The sequence below is a fragment of the Dama dama genome, chromosome 12 (assembly GCF_033118175.1).
Source record: "Dama dama isolate Ldn47 chromosome 12, ASM3311817v1, whole genome shotgun sequence".
NCBI lineage: Eukaryota > Metazoa > Chordata > Mammalia > Artiodactyla > Cervidae > Dama > Dama dama.
The window spans coordinates 2,239,308-2,260,406 of record NC_083692.1 but is presented as its reverse complement, the minus strand read 5'-3'; the positions used below and the strand labels follow the sequence as shown (position 1 = coordinate 2,260,406).

Sequence of the window (21,099 nt, the reverse complement as noted above, 5' to 3'; positions counted from 1 at the left end):
ATTATGAAGGAAGCCCAGCAGCTGATAAACCAGCTTTCTCTTTCCTTCCTCGTGTTCTGCCCGCCATTTCACCATTTCATTTTGTCAAGTCCTCCAGAAGTGGCAAAGGTAATAAATGTACATGAAACTCATGAATTTCCAATATTCACAATGTATCACTTATGCCATCAATCATTAGGGTATACCAACTATCTTTCTGGATCATTGTCCCTTTGCAACAAATAGTTTACACTTTATTAGTATTTTCTCCTAGAATGCACAGTTTTAAAAATGTTTGGAGCTAACTCACACATTTCTAGATATAGTCAACCTTACTGTAGATATAAATGGACATTTTCTTGGTTATTTTAACTCTGTGCCTGATGGAATCACAGTCTGTGAATTAGCCTCAGAGTTCAGTAATAATGTACCTCAGATTTCCCACCATTACTAAGAAGGACCAAAAGCTAGAAGCACAAAATTCTCACTAACTCGAGAATTATGCAGCCATTTGGGCCACTGAAAAGTATAAAAGTTATGTCCGATAATCATTGTGAACAAAAATGTGGACAGGATAATACATTTTGAAAATAGTTTAATATTTGCCATTTTTGTTGCTTGTGCTATTAATATATACATTGGTTCAGTAATAAATATGCTACTATTACATAGAGTGCAATATTTTTAGTATTCATAACTGGTTGAAATTAATGCTGCTATTATCTCAAGAAAGGAATAAATAAATATCATGCCCAATTCCAAACTAATGCTCAAGGGGTTATTGTTAACAAAACTGACAAACATATTGGGCATTACCTTTTTAAACATGATTCCTGTAAACATAGCAAAAAATCACTTTTCTCAGTCCTGACATTTCGTGTGATGGCTTAAAAAAAAATACAACACACAAATCCTACCACTTCTTCTTTTGCATAGGGAATGAATCAATCGCATTTTAAAAAGCAGCGATCATTCAGTAAAATGTCCTCAGCACACAGCACTTGTTTTCGGTTATGAACTCGGAACTTTTGAGCAATACAAGTGCTCTGCATAAGTCTATAAAATATGCTTTCTGGATTTAAAATTGAACAGAAATACTTCCAGACAAGTCATAGATACGGTTCTAAAGTATTATGTACATAATCTGACCACAGCAGGAGCGCCTCGCTGCGGACGGCACAGTGTTCAAATGAGCACAGTGTTCAGGGGGATTCCCGCTCAGGCCCCCTCACGGCGGCGCCGCGCGGCTGACGCTTCCGCCACACACCACACTGCACCCTGAGCAGAAGGGACGGGAGGGCAAACCTAAAGCAGATAATGGGGGGAAAGGCAAAAATACAGTACATATGCTTTAAAGAGTGCACTTTATAAAACAGCTTGCTTTATTCATATTTTTTATAAAGTGCAATATTACTTAAAACAGAGACATGTACCTTAATATTTCGCAGTAACCATGAAAACAAATTGCCAGGAAAGAGCAGTGCAAAATTAAAAACATACGTAGCTTAGCATGCATCTCAGAGAGGTCCCCAATACAAAGCATGGGACCTTCTTATGCCTTTCTTTTTACTTTTTAGAAAAAGATTAATAATAGTAGGTTATCGTCATAGGTAACCATAAAATAAAAATAAGTTAAAATCCTCTCTCAAGAAAAAAGTATACACCACACATAAAATTCATGACAGAATCTTTTGGAAAACAGTTAGACCTTTTTTTCTTTTTCTGATCAATCACTGTTCAAAGGATGCATATCTCTTAAAAACCCACAATGCCCACAAGGCGAAGCACAGGTATCATCACAGTCCTAGGAACTCTTGCTGGCGGACCTCTGAGGACCCTGTGACTTACTGTCAGCGGCTCAAACCTCACCGGCCCCACTCAGATGGACAGACGTCTCTGCCCTCTCAGGACAGTCCTGCGGGCGTCATCCCGGTCACTAACCGCATGCCGTGCGCTCCACTCACAGTCCCGTTCTCCGCTGGTGCTTCTGGACGAGGATAACCAACCGGGTTTTCCTGGGAAAATTCCCTACGGGGTGGATGCCAGCGGGCCCAACGGGGTGCACTTCTCAGAGCACAGGCCTGGCCCCCGGGAGCGCCGCGGGGCTGCAGGGACGCTGCCCAGGCGCTCAGTCGGAGAACTGGAAGAGGCTCTCAGGCGCGCCACCCTCGGCGGGGTGGCCGGGCTGCAGCGCCCTGGTGGGTGTGCTCTTGCCCTGCGAGTGGGAGGACGACGAGTGCGAGCTCTCGCTGGAGCTGCTGCGCGTCTCTGTGCTGGTGCTGGTCTTCTTCATCCTCCGCCTCTTCGCCAGAGGGGCCTTATCCACGTTCTGGAGGCAGAACCCCTCTCTCTTGTATTTGTTGAAGGCCTAGGGAAGAACAGCAAGATCAAACCAGCCCATCCTGAAGGAAATCAACCCTGAACACTCAGGGAGGGACTGATGCTGAAGCTTTGGCCACCTGATGCCAAGAGCCGACTCCCTGGAAAAGACCCTGATGCTGGGAAAGACTGAAGGCGGGAGGAGAAGGGGACGACAGAGGATGAGATGGTTGCATGGCATCACTGACTCAGTGGACATGCTGCTGCTAAGTCGCATCAGTCATGTCCGACTCTGTGTGACCCCACAGACGGCAGCCCATCAGGCTCCCCCGGTCCCTGGGATTCTCCAGGCAAGAACACTGGAGTGGGTTGCCATTTCCTTCTCCACAATGGACATGAGTTTGAGCAAACTCTGGAAGACAGTGGAGGACAGGGAGGCCTGGCGTGGTGCAGTTCATACGGTCGCAAAGAGGTAGACACGACTGAGAGACTGAGTAACAAGGGAAGAAAAAAATAAGGAGGAACCGCCATGCAAGTGAAAGGACTGAAGTCTTCCTCGCAGTTATGACTTACAGACAATGCGTGGTTGGCAACCACAGCTCCAGCTTGTCCTAGGAAAGTGAAAGTCAAAGTCACTCAGTTGTGTGCGGCTCTCTGCAACCCCATGGACTATACAGCCCATGGGATTCTCCAGGCCAGAATACTGGAGTGGGTAGCCTTTCCCTTCTCCAGGGGATCTTCCCAACCCAGGGATCAAACCAGGTCTCCTGCATTGTGGGCAGATTCCTTACTGAGTATGAGGTGAGCCAGCAGGGAAGCCCTAGGAACCACTTTATCTAAACCTTAAACCGCTGCATCTAAAACTCCAGGAGGGTACAGAAGTCGATGGGGAGGGTTTCTGAGGGCCCTCCCGAAACCCACCATTGAGGCTGTCCAGGAGTTCCAATTCTAATCAATCTTTTGAAGAGGGGAGTGCTACCTCTCAATTAAAGGAACCACTGACTGACTGGAAATTCCTGGAGAATGTCAGCAATCTCACTCCCTTCCACCCATTACTTTGACTCATCCTGAGCTTTAAGATTCCAACCACAAAGTCCCAGCACAGAGCCCCTGACTTCCACGCCCACATCAGTACAGTCAGTGCGTTCCTGGACACGATAATATGCAGAGATGAGCTCCACAGACCTCAGCCTGGCTTCCTCCTCACAGCAGCCCGTCTCCACTTTTCTTAGATTCAGGTGTAGGCATTGCTGAGGTGACAACCTTGCCTCACATGCCACTGAGAAGATCTGGATCATCTGCAAACCCTGCTGTTAATCTCTTCACGCCTCACCAGATCCCAGTTCATTAGTTTTTTAATCCATTTCTGCAGCCAAGAGGAAATGCTATCCTGTCTCCTTCCTCAAGATAATCCTCTCAGAAGTAATGTTATTTCTCTCTAACTCCTCTGCTCCTTAGACAATTATCTTAATGTACTTGCATCTGTTTGACACGAGTGTGCCAGAATCTACATTTATTGCTATGTAGTCTCAGCCTTTCAAGAACACAATATTTACTTAATACCAATTTACTTCTTTTTTAAAATTAATTAATTAACTTCTTATCCCTTAGTTTCTAGAACAATAAAATTATGCACAAAATGACTGTTGAAGGGATGGACTTTCACAGGTGCCTTAACTTCCAATGCTTATTTATGGTTTCTACAGACAGTGATTTGGCTTATTTGAGAGAGAACAGAAGTGGTAGTACAGACTTATGGTTGCCAAGAGGGAAGGAGAGCTGGGTAGGGATGGACTGGAGGTTTGGTTTCAGAAGCAAACCATTATATGTATAGAATTCAATAAACAGCAAGCGCCTACGTACAGCACAGGAAGCTATGTTCAATATCCTGTGATAAACCAAGATAGAACAGAAGGTGAAAACAAATATAAAGCAGTGTTTATACATATGTGTAACTGAACCAAGTCTGCTGCACGGCAGAAATTAATACAACATTGTAAAACCAACTAACCTTCAACAAAAGAACATTTTTGAAAAAGTTCTAATAATATGCCTATTGCTTTCCTTAGTGACTGAAAAACTTCAACTATTCAAATATCAGACAACTGCCTCATCTCAAATGTCAAATAAATATTTTGTGGGTTTGCGGTGACTCTGGTCCCCATGCACTTTCTGTTCAGAAATGTGTTTATGTCATGAAGGGATTTATAAAAGCATATCTAAAATTAAAAGAACCCATTTTAAAAACTGTCCGCCCAAGAGTGTGCCTCTGAGGTTACAGAGTAAGGACATCAGTCCCTTCTCAAACCTCCCAGGAGAGCAGAGCCCCCGGGAGTGCAGAGCCGGAGCCTTACGTGGAAGGTGGCTTTCACACACGTGTGCACCGCGGCTCCTGAAGAGCCCAGAATGTCTGGAGTCATCAGAGGATTTGAGGACAGCTGACTGCCGTCTTGAAGCCATTCATTGTATCTCAAGTCAGGCATTTTAAGCCTTTTGTTTGGATCGACTGTGAGGAGTCCTGTGGGAATAAATAAGATATTTTTATTGCATGAACTGTCATTTCAAACATAGTTTAAAATCAACCTCAGAGACCTCAGTTATGTTCATAAGACACGGTGGTTTCTATACGGCGTCAACCTCCTACAAGGACAGTTACCTCCATTCTCATCTACACTGAGATCCCTGGTGAGCGCTGGCTGCTCACAGTGACGCCCACAGCAGCCTGTCTCCAGAGGCTGCAGGCTAGCAGGGCTTTCCAATCCGGGGAAAATAACCACGTGAAACAAGGACTCCCACCAGGGGCCAGGCAAACCCCCTCCAAACAGAGCGCTGAGGTCTACTTGACGCACAGACAAACACCTTCCGCAGGTTAGGGAACGTGCAGATGCAGGCTCCGGGAGGAGCTGTGTGTGAGGTCGTATCCCGTCCGAGGACACGTGCGCAGCAGACTCTGGGGAAGGGCTCCCCCCTGCGGGGTGGGCACCCTGGGGGCTTCCAGGAGATGAGTCGTGAGGGATGAGCAGGGTCGATGACAAAGTGAGCCCCAGGATTAGGACGAGCACGAGTAAGGGTGAACAGAGCGTGAAAACTCAGCACACTTGAAGAATTCAGGTGTTCCACAGTGTCAGTCAATCCTAAAGGAAATCAACCCTGAGTGTTCACTGGAAGGACTGATGCTGAAGCTGAAGCTCCAATACTTTGGCCTCCTGATGCGAAGAACTGACTCACTGGAAAAGACCCTGATGTTGGGAAAGATTGAAGGCAGGAGGAGAAGGGGACGACAGAGGATGAGATGGCTGGATGGCATCACCGACTCAATGGACATGAGTTTGAGTAAACTCCGGGAGTTGGTGATGGACAGGGAGGCCTGGCGTGCTGCGGTCCAGTGCAGACACGACTGAGCGACTGAACAACAGCTGTTGGCGTGAGGGTGACAGGAAACAGAGGGAGGCAGAACCAGGCCGTGATGGCTCCACTAGGGAGTCTGACCTAAAGCTCACTGGCATTCTCTGAAGAACTTTTAACAGAAAAAAGGTATGACTGCATCTGGATATTAGGAAGGTCCCTGAGCCGATGGACGACAGACACATAAAGCCAGAGCAAGTAGGTAAGTTGAAAGCATGTTGTGGATGTTAGGAGACAGCTGTGACCAGACCTCAGATGAGAGCCCTGAGAATGGGAGGGGAAAGGCAGCTGGCAGCGATGCTGAACCCCAGCTCCCGGGGCCTGCCTGCAAGGAAGGTGGTGGGGGTCGAGGGTCTGGGCCATGAAAACAAGAGGGAGAGGAGGACGCATGTGCCTGGGGGAAAGGAGAGGAAAGAGGAAGCAGTTCCCTTTGAAGGTGTGAGACTGCGGCTGTGAATGTGGACGAGGTTGCTGACGGAGGGTGTCCTCATACGAAGCTGAGGCTGAACAGAGTAGCCTGAATCCTTAAACACACAGGGATTCTTGAATAATTCACAAACAAATATATGTATCACGGGTATGGTTCCACTTCAATCGCTATACATCATATAAACTTTTTCATTAGATTCTTACCTTGGATCAAATCTTTAGCCTCTTGGGATACATTCTTCCAGGCTTCTCCTTCAAAGGAGAAATCTCCCTTTTTAATTTTCTTCATGATTTCCACTGCACTGGTGCATGTCAGACTTTTGTCATGAGACTGAAATGGAACTTGCCCTGACAACATTGTATACTATCAAGAAAAAAAGAGCAAAACAGAATGTCTGCCAAAATCACCATCAAAGCCACTCTGGTAATTTCATTACTAACTTCATCAGCATAATTTCCCAAATATTACAATTAGCATTACTAAGTTTAAAAGATTACATGATTTTCATCACTGAAACAACCAATACATTTCAGACTTGTAGATAAAAAGAAATGGCTTACTATGATATCAAGATTTAAAACCATTTTTATAGCTATATTCAGGACAAGAAGAATAAAAAAGGGATAATCTAATCATTTCAATAAAGACGACATTAACAGCGGAACGTGCATATACCAGAGGAACTGCGGGCCCTGGCTAAAACGGCCGAGGAGGGGCCAGGGGACACAGAAGAGAACGGATTCTGAAGATGCTGAACTAGGGTGGGCCGATGGGACAAGAGACCTGATGGAGAAATTATTGCCACGGAAACACTCGTCTGAGACTCAAGACTCAACACCCTGGGGCAAGGATGCCTGGAGCCAGTGAGAGCAGTCAGCTGAAATGCTTCCTGAAGCTCGGACAAAGCTGTGAGCTGGGATGAGCAGACGCCCTGACTCATAAAGCCAGTGCTGCGAGCTGTGCCGTGCAAACGGCACGCTCAGCGTCGACCTGCGGAGGCCAGAGGCGCTGCCAGGCAGTGCACGGGCGCACGCCACCCCTCTCTGGTGCACCAAGGCCTCTTCCCTAACTCACACCCATGACCTCACTGAGGAGGGATCCCAGTGATCAGCTGATGAAAGAAGACAGGAAACTGGGCCTACTTGTCGGACAGACTAGCATTCTTTCTCTGGGGCAGTGCCAAGCACATGGAACGCTCGGTGACGATGCCAGCTCAGGGTGGGGCTGGAGTTCTGTCCTTGAGGACTGTGCTGAATCATCGGCGATCCGTCGGTGCTGGCTCCCCCATACCTAGGTTCTGTGGGTGCAGGGCTCACAGAATTCACGTTTCCTGTCCCTGCAGCATTACGGTCTGCTATTAAGAGGTCTTTGTTCTGCGAGTGCACCTGCTCAGCTCCACTTGGTGACAGTAGGTGGCAACTCACGGTGCACCCTCTGTTCGCCTCTTCCCTGCCTCCCTCCTGCCTCCCTGGCATTCTGGTCCTTAGTGAAAGTGAAAGTCGCTCAGTCGTGTCTGACTCTTTGTGACCCCATTGACTATCCATGGGATTCTCCAGGCCAGAATACTGGAGTGGGTAGCCTTTCCCTTCTCCAGGGGATCTTCCCAACCCAGGGATCAAACCCACGTCTCCCACATCGCAGGCGGGTTCTTCACCAGCTGAGCCTCCAGGTCTGGTCCTTAGGAACATGACAAAACGTAAGCTTTTACTTCAGGTTCTGCTTTCCAGGGGAACCCAGACTAAAATAGCTTCTCTTGTTGATAAACATTTGACTTATTTCCAATCTGCGGCACCCTGAAGCCTGCGGCTCTGTATCTCTGTGCACATCTCTTCTGGTCCACAGAAACAGGCATTTCTGTTGGCTACATCTCTGAGATGGAGACTGCTGGGTCACTTGGTCTGTGTGCTCAGCAGATACTGCCAAACAATTCTCAAAAATCTGTTCCCCTTCTTCATCTCACCCCACTTCCTAACACATACATGGATGACTAAACATAAAGAAGTATCCTTTATAGTAGAGTTTTCTTGCTCTTCTGTGTAAATAATTCAACAAGCTGTTGGGTGGAAAGATGAATTCACCATCTTTGGAAATATTTAAAGGAGAGTGGTGATAGGGACTTTGTAGAAAGATCCCTTTTCTGGAAGAGCTTTAGGCTCCTCTCAACTCTAGACAACTTTAGGCTCCTCTCAACTCCAAGATCTTAGAATTTAGTTGATTATCCAGGAATCAACTTCTGTTAAGAATAATTCTGTGTCTGCAAACTGTTGGCAAAGGTTGTGATAAGAAATTATCTATATACATAAAGATATATATATGTGTGTGTGTGTGTATGTATACACACACAAGAGCGAATTGGGGAGAAAGCAAAAGTAAATGTGGTAACATGCTAAACGTTCACTGTGTTGTTCTCCCAAATTGTCTCTAGGTCTGAAATTTTCAAAATACAATTTTGAGAAGAAAGTGGAAAAATAAGAAATCCTGAATAAAGTGAAAAAATATGAAATCCCAAATAAAACACTTGGAAAAAATATGTTTTAACCGTTATTATATTCCATCCCATGGGTATGCTATATATACCTATGGAATAGCATATAATCCTATGCTACATTTTCTAAACACTGTCTGTTAAGCTTTGAATTACTGTGTGCCTTAAAAATTCATGTGCTGAAAAGTCACACTCTCCCCAACGTGGCTGAATTGAGGACAGGACCTTTACAGAGGTGAAGGTGATGGGGACGCAGGACCTTCATCCACGAGGGTGTCCTTGCAGAGACCAGGGAGTTGGCTTCCTCTCTCTCTGAGCTCACGTGAGGAGAGGCCACGTGAGGCCCCCATGAACAGGTGGCTGTCTGCAACCAGCGGGGAGAGCCCTCACCAGATACCAGCCTGCTGGCTCCCTGGAACTGGACCTCCCAGCCTCCAGAACTGTTAAATAAATCTCTGCTGTTCTAGTTGCCCCATCTGCACTATTTCGTTACGGTGGCCCTGAGCAGACTAAGACACCGTGTAAGCTCTATTTTAATCAGAGTCCTGAATGCTTCCAATGAACTGCTCATCCACGAGGTAGACTGAGTTGTAACCAAAGCCACACGTGTGACATGATGCATCTTTCTCAAGTATTTGCTTTACCCAGTGACGATAACGTGGTTATCTTCATATTAAAGTATCCATATTCGTGTTCATCACATGCAACATGTCAAAGCGTCACAGACTTCTAAGGCAAACAACTCCAAATAAATTTTGTGCCTACTATGGGATAGCTCAAATCTAGATCCTCTGGAGAGAAGCACTCACTTATATGGAAAAGTTTACAAGGTATTCTTTTTTTTCCTTGGACAGTTTAATGCAGGTGCTAACTTAGCTTTTCTTATGTAAGTAGTGGAGTGGCCAAAAACTTTGTTTGGGTTTTCCATGGGCTGTAACAGAACTTGAATGAAATTTTTGGCCAACCCAGTATTTCATTTTGTATCTCTAAAAGGCAAGGATTTTTAAAATCTCACAACCACAACCTATGATTGCACTGAAAAAGAATTAGCAGTAATGCCTTTGTATCATCCAATATCCAGTCAATAATCAAATTCCCTCAATTGTGTTATACACACTGTATAATAATATAATCACATTTGTATGACAGTTTGAATTTAACAAATAGAATTAAAATTAGAATTTGTTTGAAGTAAAATGAATTCTAGTAAAATGCAAACATTGTTTCTTAAGTGTCTTTTAATCTACAGGTTCCTAGTCTACTTTTTCTTATAACTTATTTGCTGGAGTAACCAGGTTGTTTATCCTGTAGAATTCCAGCAGTCTGGACATTGTGATTATAAACTGGTGGTATCGTTTAATCTGTTGTTTCCTGCTCCTGTTTAAGAGTTGACAATTACATCTAGAGCAAAGCCTGGCTTCTCTCCACGCCATTATACGAGGTTATTTCCATAGATAAGGCATTTGGAGGCTCTAAAATACCTGTCTGCATGTCTAAGAGTGTCTTTTAAAACCTTAAAAAGCATGATAATTACATTTGGCCTGTATTTAAGTAAAGGCTCTTTTACAAGGGGGTAGTCTTGTATTATTGCTAAAAAAGAAAGGCTCTTTTTTATTTAGATGAATTTTTTTAGGAGAGTGCTACTGTAATCAGCTTAAGTCGAACAAAACTCAAATCCACAGAAGTTAGCTGTTTAAATCATACTCATAAATATGTAGTTTAATTTGCAAATTATAAATGATGACTTAAAACTGCTGAAATAAAAACCTATAGCTTAAAAATAAAAGAACCATCTTGCAAGGACAACTGGCTGCCACTGGGGGAAGACAAACTGACATCAAAATAAACCCAGATGGAGGGATGAGCACAGAAATAAATATCGTCCCAAAGGGAAATTAAGAGGGCTGCGGGTGGAGTGCCAGTCTGACATCAAAGCTAGATACCATAAAGGAAAAGACTGACACATCTTGCGTGAAGTCTCTTCAGTCGTGTCCAACTCTGTGACCCTATGGATTGTAGCCGGCTAGGCTCCTCCGTCCACGGGATCCTCCTGGCAAGAACACTGGAGAGGGTTGCCATGCCCTCTTCCCCATGGGATCTTCCCTACCCAGGGATCGAACCCGTGTCTCTTGTGTCTTCTGCACTGGCAGGCAGGTTCTTTACCACTAGTGCCACCTGGGAAGCCCAACATATTTGAATTTTGCTTTTAGAGGGGTTTAAATAGATACGTTTTTTTCATTTTTTAAATTTTTTACATAAAATTTTTTAAATTTCTCCATTAAAACATAGACATTAAAAAAGCTTTTCTATTTAAACCTCTCTAAAAACAAAATTAAAACCTCATATAACTGTGAACAAAGTTTTCAAAGAAATGACAAACCAGAAAAAACATTTCCAACGTTAATGTCTGACAAAGGATTAAAATCCTTAATAGAGCTTTAAGTTTCAATACGAAAAATTTCCCCATGGGGAAGTAGGCAGAGCTCATCAACAGCAATTCATAAAAGAGAAAATTAAAATGTCCAAACACCTGAAAAGATGCACACAGTAAATACTCATCAAAGAAAATGCACGCAACTTATAATAACCACAGGAAGTAACTTAGATTGAAATTGATAGTATCCCATGTATTCACATACAGCTGATGAGAACATGATCTGGAAACCTTCTAGAAGGAAATACAGCCATATATGTCAAAATAAGGATGTATATACCCTTCTCCTAGGAGTCTAGTCTAAGGAAATAGATCAATGCAAGTACATGTATCAAAAATATTCATTTGTGTGGCTTATAATTAGTGAGAGGCTAGAAAGTGCTAACTGCTCATTAGTAAAGAAATGTCAAACTCTGGAGACCCAAACTACATATCACATAATCTCATTTGTTAAAAAAGCCTAAATATATATACAAATATACAGAAAAACGTGTAGAAAGATATGCAGCATACATAATATGGGGGAGGGCTGGGCAGAGGGGAAGAGCTTATACATCATCTCTATATGATGAGGTTACGTGTGGTTTCACCTTGCTCCTTGTATCTTTCTCTATGTCTGAAAACTTCTCCCTATGATTAAGCACTACAAATTGTATGCAGAAAAAATAAAGCTATTTTGAGGAAAAAAAAAAAACATGCTGAGATTTTTCTAGCTCATGTTGTTTCTGATCATGGCTGCCAAGGAGGTTTTGTGAAAAGCATGCTTACCATGATTACTATAAGTTATTATGAATATTTTAAATTTCATTTATTAATTTGTTAATTTATCCTAAGTGATATTCCTCAATTGCTTTTTGGGCTGAAAATCTCAGAGAATATACTTTTAAATATTTTTCCATTAATGAGTCACTTTGCTAGTTCCATATTATATCTAATACGCATAGCTTATGAAAATAGACTATTGCTTCTTTAAAAATACATATATATAACTGTACTTCACACAAAACACAGTTGCCTTAAATATTCTAAATAAACCAAAATAAAAATTCCTACATTTTCTCCAATATAAATTTTAAGAAAGGGAAATAGTCTTCAGTCAGGCCTTTTACTGTTTGTGTAGAAAAGAAATCAATTTGCCAATTTTTTTTAATGAATTTAAGAAAAACCTAGAGGGGTGGGATGGGGGTGTGAGAGGATAGGGTGATGTATGTACACATGTAACTTATTCACCTCATTGTATAGCAGAAACTAGCATGACATTGTAAAGCAATTATATCCCAGTGGGGAAAAAAACAGACAGACAGACAGCAAAGGGAGAGATGCAGGGGACACAGAGAACCGACGGGGTTGATGGCGTGACCGATACGAACTCACCAAAATGACGCCCAAGCTCCAGAGGTCGCAGGACTCATCATAGCCGTTGTGATTCAAGAGCTCTGGGGCAGCGTAGTGAAGAGTGAAACACGGCGTCTTCAGAGGCTGATTATCAGGTGGCTTCAAGCGTGCAAACCCAAAATCAATGACTTTAATTTCCAAATTGTCATTTTCATCAGTAAACAATAAATTCTGCAAGATAAAAAGTTTCTCGTTAAAATGTCAGGGGCCTTGGAGAGGCATTTTGCAACATTATCTATTAATATTTACATTGGACTCAGACACAGAGATCTGACTCGGTGGGTTTGGGAGTGGGATCCCAGCATCCGCTGTTCTCTGCTTTAGCTTTCTGGACCACCTCGAGTTTACAAGGTCACGAGGGACACCCCCAATGGTGTCATGCCCCTTCTTCGTCTTTTGCTTGTGGTCTGTTTTCTACTTCTTCCACCAACCTCCCTTCCAACCTGGCTCTCAGGCATCTAATCCTCCTTTAGAGATGTCACCAAACTGAAGCTGAAAACTGTTATATTTCCTTCTAGCATTTACTGTTCTTTTCTGGCATTTATCAGCTCTGCAATATTAGCTCAATGTCTTCACCCACATTAGACCATAATTCCATGAGGCCAACAACTGTGTCTATCTTACTCATGACTTTGTCATGTAGCAGGTGGTTTGGTAAATATTTGTCTGTTGAATGAAGTCAAATAAAATAGTTATATAATATCTAGCAAAACAGTTAACAATATTTAGTAAAACCTATTAAAGAATACATTGTGGAGCCATGCATTTCAGAAATATTTTTTCCAAAACAGTTAATACTTGAACATTTTTTGATGCTTATGGAGATTATCCCTCTAGTATTCAGAAAATGTATTTTCCAAGCCTTCTCAATCACTAAGGTTTTACTGATTACTTCTGTTTTGTTTTTTTATCTACACCATGCAGCATGCAAGATCTTAGTTCCTCAACCAGGGATCGAACCCATGCTCCCTGCACTGGGAGTTTCCCTCTTAACCACTGGACTGCCAGAAAGTCAGTGGACTGCCAGAGAAGTCCCTGATTACTTTTGTATTTACCACTTGTTTAAACAATCTAACTATACTGGTGTGCAAATCATCATTTTTATTAGTACATCAAGCTAGTACCCACAGTAAGTGAATCTGATAATATTGTCTTTAGCCATCCTAACAAACTCTAGTATGAACATTAAATTATTGCCCCAGCTCTGGAACATCATTTGCTTTTTAATATTATTCAAAGTGAAAAAAAAATATCATAGAAGGCTTCATTGATACAAAGAAGAAAAATCTTCTAGGCCCCCTTTCAAAAGTTAAAAATGAAGTGGGAGGAAAGAAACAAAAAAAATTAGCTGAAAGGTTTTCTTAAATTTTCTATCATACTAAATGCTTAATCCTGAATTTTTGATGGAACTTAAATGTGAATATAATTCAATGGAAGGCTGGCCACCGCTGCAGTCACACTGGCATTCAGGCAGGAGAACCTGGAGAGCGCCCAGCAGGTGGCCCCGGGCTCTCCTGCAGCAGAAGGCGCTGGGCTGCGGCGCAGAGCAGCGGGTGAGGCGCCCGGCCTGTCCCCACAGCCCGCGAGTCTCTGGCAAGGACTTCAGAGTCTCCTATACCAAGAGGACTCCCTTGGCTAAGGACTCCCTTGCTCACAGATCTTGAAACGGAGGAGACGTGGCATTCCCCTCTTCACTCTGGGCGTACATGGTCAGGAGTGGCAGGAAGTCACCGCTCAAACCACTTATGTCCTTGTCTCAAGCTGTGCCAGCAACTAATTCGATAAAATTTCTCAATCTTTCAAGAATATGGGGATCAGTTTGAAACATACAAAGCAGCCTACTAAGAATGTCAGCCAGCTTCTAAATTTATTTGATTCTCACCTCCTAGAAGTTATCTTGCCTGTGTAGAATATGAATACCACATAAATAGCTACCAAAAGAGACATAAACAGATCTTGAAATGCTATCAATGTGAAAGGGATTAAACTTTTGGCTTGAAAATAATATAATCAGCCACTTAAAAGTCAAAGTGAAAGCCATTTTATTATGATAATGTTAGTACAAAGGTACATTTTCATGTCTCCAAATCACGTGTTGGTTTAGGACTATCACAGTAGCAGGATGTCCTATATAATGAGACAGTTCTACTTTTTAAATGCCTACTTGAGACAAAATCTTTTTAACAGATAAGAACAAAGCTATGTGAGTGTTTTTTTAATCAGTAAAATCGGAAGGCGAATTTAAGTTCTGTTGGAGAGGACAGTTGCATCGTTTGAGGCTCATGAGGGGACAGATGGCCAGTTATCAAAGAATAAAACATGTGAAAATGAATTCTAGACAGTCATGGAACAGATCTTTTCAATTAAAAAAATTACATGCTTGTTCCTTGTCTATAAAAAAAAGCATTTAAGTGGTATGTGTTCACATTTAAAAATAGACAGTTAATCTCCAATGTACGGAGTGCCATATTTCCAGTGGGCGTTGTGTGGGAGAGCGAGAACTGGGATGCAGGAAGCAAAGGGGCAGCGAGCATAGCTGCCAGCTCATAAAACACAACTCGCTTTTGATTAACCACGAGTAATAGGAATAACAATAATGGAAAGTACACAGAAGTTTAAATACTTTAGGAATCAGTCAGTTATATCCAAAGACAGAGAATTCCATTTCCAAAACATCCTCTTCCTACCAGTTACCTAAGGTACTTAACCAAGAGGCGTAAATGGTGCTTTTTGAGAGAGATTGTTTCATAGTCTAACACAAAAATAAACACCAAATTATTATTTTAAATATACTTGAAAATTCATTACAGTCTCAGAGCAATTAAAACTGAAATTCTATTTTAGAGAGTAAGTATATATAATTTTGCCTATGGTAAAGGATGATTCACTGTTTTCCTTTCATAAAGGAGTGGGTTTTGTTTTTCAACTTGCATTATTATTTTGATGATTTTCTAAAAGGGAGGAATTTTCACAATTCTGATACTAAAAAGGGATTATTCTAGAGTTAGAACCTTCTTTCTTAACCTTTGAAAGAAAAAATATATGGAAAGCCGCTACTTCCGCACTGCTACACAGTTCTATGAATACTGCAGTAGGTGAGCAAAGAAAACCACATGTAAAGATCACATAACTAACCACACCAAGACAGCGCCTAAATATCCAAAACAGGGTTATACACGTCCCTATTAATGAGCTCATCAATTTGATTATGAAAGTGAAAGATAAGCTTTCAAAATGCAACCATTTAAAAAAAATCTCTCTAAAATGGTATACATATAGGAGGGATATTATTTTCTGCTACAAAAATTTCCACTGCTATTTTTAGTCCACAACTGTTGCATAAAGTATTTCTTCCATAAAAGGCTCTCACACTTACAAATATAACCTCGAGATGATCAGCTGGCAAAAAAAAGAAAAGACAGATTTATTTTAGACTGAAATAGAATAGGAAAAAAATCCAAGAAACATGGTATTTGCAAGTATCTATTTAGAAAAAAATCCCTGAAAATAAAAAAACCACCCCCCCACCCAAAAAAAAAAGCCCACACATGTCTAGGGGACATTTAATAATGATGCTAGATTGCATTATATGATTTTATACCTCGGGTTTCAGATCTCTGTGTACCACTCCGACGTCATGCATGTGGCTAACAGCTGAAACCAGCTTCCGCATGATGTAGCTGGCTTCCGTCTCACTAAAATGCTTCTTTCTCTTAATGCGTTCAAACAGCTCTCCCCCGTTCAGAAGTTCCATCACTAGAAATGTGTGAAGCTAGAAAAGAAAGAACAATGTGGAGGGCCTTATTGAAGAGGAGGAGAGGCTGATCAATGCATAAAACATTTACTGACTATGAATTGTAACTGATAAATTTAAACAGTCTCTTGTTAAAATAATCAACGGTGATCCTTGCATTTTAGAGGAAAGAGTTGAAGGATAATGTGTCTTTTTTAGAGTTCTATTTCGGTAATGGAAAATTTCAAGCACTGCAGTGAAATCCTTATGTCTCCTCTCCTCCACGAATTCTTTCAGCTGAACTGCATTCCAATCCTCTCTATCGAGTTTACATATGTTTCTTTTTAAAGTGTGACCTCGTACTGATAATAATGTGAAATTGGCTGCTTTAAATAATATAGAAGATTACTGATGGAACACGCTGCCCACGAGAGGCCTCAAACACACATTTAATGGCAAATTTACTTTTTAAAAAAGGCATTATTGGATGATGTCACTTTAAATCTTCTCTTAGGGCTCTACAGATTAGTTTCAGGGTTCCTGTTAATTCTCACGGCAAACACCCATAACTCACTATGGGCTTTTTAAAGACAAAATTGCTTTTGATCCCAAAGGCATTATCTTAATTAAATAGTATCAAAAGTTACATGCTTATTATATTTTGCATATATTTCCATAAAGAAAATAACATAGGAGCTATTGAAAAGCAAAGGAATTATACCCGCTCTCCAATGAACACATATGGTTTAAAAAAGTTATCAATAATCAGATTCAAATGCTATGCCTTATCACACCAATGTCACTCAACAAACAAAACAAAGCATGCTTCCTTTTGAATTAGCAAAGTCCAGAAAAACTGCATCATAAAAAAGATGGCTATAAATACATTATCCTGCACACAATGGGCATATTCTAGAAGGTGAATAACCCTTTTTTTCTTTTTTTTTTTTTTAAAGAGAATTGCTCCCAGGCTACTAGAGACTATGCTAACTTGAATTTCTACATCAGCCAAATTATGTCAAAGCTAAAGGTCTGCTACAAGTGTATGCCAGCAAGCTTTCAACAAATGAGAGGCAACACCTAGAGTGATTTAAGAGATAGGCTTTAGAGTCAAGCCTGCATCTGAATGCCATTTCTGCAACTTACTTATGACCCAGTGGATGTTACTTTACCTCCATGAACTTTAGTGCCCTTACCAATAAAAATGTAGATAATGGGGGGAAATGTGTATATGGTAGCTTGAATAATGGCCCTTTGAAGATGTCTACATCCTAACCCCCAGAACTGAGGGGTGCTACCTTGTATGATGAGGGGATTTCTCAGATGTGATTAAGGATCTTGAGATGAAAAGCAGACTGTGTTGGATGTGGCAACATGTAGGCAACTGTGTCACCATTATGGGGAGAAAAAACAACCCAAGTAATCAACAACCGTATATGAGAACAACAGCGTATCTCTACTGTGCATGCAGGATTCCGTCATGAGACGGTGCTCTGGCCGTGCGGGGTCTCCGTGTGGGTGTGGGGGCCTCCCTCGCTGCAGCACGCGGGTTCAGCTGCTCTGAGCAGGTGGGGTCTCAGTGCCCCAGCCAGAGACCGAGCCTCGTCCCCCACACTGGAAGATGGGGTCTCAACCACTGTACACCAGGGGAGTTCCCCATGAGATGGTGTCTATTCGAGTAACTCTTGAACATAACAGCAGCAGATGATAAAGTTAATTTGTCACATAAATACAATATTAGGGGTGTAATTGCCGAGATCTGATGGTGGCCCGAAGGTCACGGATCCAAAGTCTTGTGGGGGGAGGTGTAGCTCAGAGCACAGCTGCAACCATGCAGGGGCATCCGTGGTTGTTGCTGTGTGCCTAAGGTCATCCACCAAGCTCTTGATGGATGTGCAAATCGTCTTCCACAGGAAGCCGTGCAGTCTCCTCCTAAGCAGCCCCAGGGGACAGGGACTCACCTCCTGCACTGCGGTTGAGGACCCCGAAGAGGCAGAGGCTGCGAAGGAGCAAGGAGACCAGTCCCCCCAATCCTTGATTCAGAGGTCTTCCTTTTCTGATATAAGCACCAAGGAGCAAGCGGACAATGTCATTTTTGGGGTGCTCACTCACCTGATACGAAAACCAGACGGTGCATCTGCCTCCCCTAAGGCAGGAGGACACAGTGATCATAAGCCTGCTTTGAAGCTGGACTGTGTAGGTTCAGATCCCAGAAGGACGACTCAGAGATGGGGAGACCCAATTACTTCATTTCTGTGAGTTTTGCTTTTCCCACTTCACAGAGTCATGGTAAGGACTGAGTAAGACGATGCATTAGAATGAGAGCTGCGATGCCTGGACCACGTTAGGTACACGCTAACGAACAGCAGCGATCGCAGTCTCGCTCCTCCGCCGCCGCGGGTCTCCCCGCCGGGTCCTGCGAGCCCCCGGCGCTCCGGGGAGTTCAGTGCGGCAGAGAGCTGGGCCACAGCTTCCCTACCACGTGCACGTCAGAGCAGCACGTTGGAGGGAGCCCAAAACCGGAGACCAGCTCTCCGGCGGGATTTTCACTGACTTGCTATGTGACTGTGGTTGGATAAGTCTCATGATTCTTTTTTTTTCCCCACTGTGGGAAAATACTCATGGCCCTTCTGAACCTGTTTCTTCACTGGTAAAGCCGGAGCCAACCACACCCAGGACTGGGTTCGGCTCTGCTGCCTCGCATGTTGTCTTCTGAGCAAATGTGCCACCCCGCCCAGTCGGGAGGAGAGATGACTGGCGGAGAGATGTCTGCAGAGGACGAGGCATGGACCTGGCCCAACAGCATCCCTCCCGTGTCCACAGTGACATGCCCTGAGTGAGGGTCCTGACGGAAAGCAGGACTGGCGAGGGGACAGCGCGGGGGAGTGTGAGCCCCTGGAATGAGAAGAGGGAAGGGAGCATCTTTGCTCTTCTGCTTCCTATTTGCTCTTTACCTTGCACTAAGGAGGCTTCCCTGGTGGCTGAGCGGTAAAGAATCGCCTGCCGATGCAGGAGACCCGGGTTTGACCCCTGGGTCAGGAAGATCCCCTGGAGAAGGGCATGGCAACCCACTCCAGTGTTCGCGCCTGGAGAATGCCATGGACAGAGAGGCTACGGTCCACGGGGTCACGAAAGAGTCAGACACAACTTAGCAACTAAACAAAAAGGAGAGCAATGAGGCTTCAGGCTGAGTTCCACTCTCAAAGTCACAGCGTCAGGCTGAAGGCGAAGGGAACAGCTCTGAGAGGCGCGGCGGCCGGACCGCAGTGAGCGCAGGGGCGGGGCTTCCACGCCCCTCCCACGCCCTCCGCCCAGGCCCTGCACGACCCTAACCTCGACAGAGCGAGAGAAGCGGGGGGCGGCGCTGACAGGTGCGTGCGAGTTTGTGGGTTTTCACCTCTGGAATGGCTGCATCACGCCCCATATCCCTGACTCTGCGCCAGAAGCAACGACAACACTGCTGAAAAGTAGAACCTTGCATATGAATTAGTATGTACAGTAAAAAAAAAAAGCCGAATACCTGATCATGAAAAACTTCATGTAATTTCACAATATTGGGGTGTCCTTCGCAGAGTCTCAGAGCTGTTACCTCTTTCTGAGTGCTGGCTTCCATCCTGAAAGATGAAGCAGTCAGTGTCTACACTCCTCTTCATCAGGCTGTTGGAAGTACAGCCCCAGCCCTAATTTTGTTTTCGCTTACAGCATATTCAGAATGTGAGTGTCAAAGTATCAGAAGGAGGCTTTCATAAAGCAGTGAGTCATACACCCACCAGAGCAAGTACAGCATTATTCTTGAGAAAAATGATTATTTCCGAGTCAGGAAAGTGCTTAATCATATGAAGAAATGGATGCCCTATGTGCTCGACAATTTGGTAATAAGAATAAACCATCATGGAGGTAACAGTCAGTTACCAAAACAACTAGTTCTCAAAGCTACCTGTGGACTGCTAAATATTAATAATTTCAGACAAAATATTTCAAATAGAACACCTAATAGGAATGGCAACAGCTGCTGAACTCACTAAGCAAGTCTGTTTAAATAACACTGCCACAAGAAAGTCTTCTCGTAATAACCTCAAAAGCGTATCACACTATGATTTACGTCTAAAGTGGATTACTGTCTCAGAGCTAGAAGTATAATGGATCAACTGATGAGCTGAATGGCTAAAACCTTGGTTAAAAACCTTACAACATACTGTTACTTTCCTTTTCAATAAAGACCTTAGAGAATCCATCCACTAGAACGCATATATGAGAAAAGGGCGTACCTTTTGCTGATTATTTTGACTGCGAATGCTTGGTTACTTTTTTTGTGAACGCACTTTCGGCAGATTGAAAAACTTCCTTCTCCCAGTGGTGTGTCCTTCAGATCTAGGTCATAGTGTTGGTAGAATGGAGACTCCTGGTAAGAAACCAGCACCATTTAACTTAAGAAAGTGTCAGGCACACACAGGGACAGATAGAATTGCTGAGTAACAGAACATTATGAACGTTCATAAGCAGGACTGGAATACATTTATAATCTTTAAAAATTCATTATTAGCTCACTTCTAACATTTCTATCACTTATGTAAATGCACCATTTTCTACTGCTGTAAAAAAGGTGCTCCTTCAAATGGACGTTGGGAATTTTCTAGGGCAAATATCGCTATTTCCATTTATTCCCTTTTTAAAATTAGGTTTGAGTCAAATGGAAAGTCTACTACATTTGCAGGACTTGAGAAACACGACTAGCGCGGGCATTTAAACCGCGAGCAGGTCACTTAACCACCGCGTGGTTGTACCTTCAGCATCGCGCTCCTTGCAACATGCGTCTCCCCGGGGCGGTCAACTCCCATGTGAAACTGAAGGGGGTCCATGACAGCTGCATTACGCTTGAAGAGGATGGAAGGGGCAACAAAGGAATAGCCCTTAAGAAA

The 21,099-nt window shown here is 43.1% G+C and overlaps 1 protein-coding gene across 3 annotated transcripts in view; it reads right to left on the bottom strand.

Moving 5' to 3' along the window:
• Positions 1-557: 557 nt before the first annotated feature.
• Positions 558-21,099, bottom strand: part of RPS6KA5 (ribosomal protein S6 kinase A5) — a 185,463-nt gene continuing 164,921 nt past the window's right edge. For all 3 annotated transcript variants that reach the window (XM_061156418.1, XM_061156420.1, XM_061156419.1), the window contains 8 exons: positions 20,965-21,090; positions 20,449-20,582; positions 19,701-19,794; positions 16,049-16,219; positions 12,427-12,618; positions 6,337-6,496; positions 4,653-4,816; positions 558-2,347 (listed from right to left, as the gene is read on the bottom strand). In XM_061156418.1, coding sequence (XP_061012401.1) covers positions 2,108-2,347; positions 4,653-4,816; positions 6,337-6,496; positions 12,427-12,618; positions 16,049-16,219; positions 19,701-19,794; positions 20,449-20,582; positions 20,965-21,090 — 1,281 coding nt within the window. In that variant the 3' untranslated portion in view covers positions 558-2,107. The remainder of the gene's footprint in view (positions 2,348-4,652; positions 4,817-6,336; positions 6,497-12,426; positions 12,619-16,048; positions 16,220-19,700; positions 19,795-20,448; positions 20,583-20,964; positions 21,091-21,099) is intronic.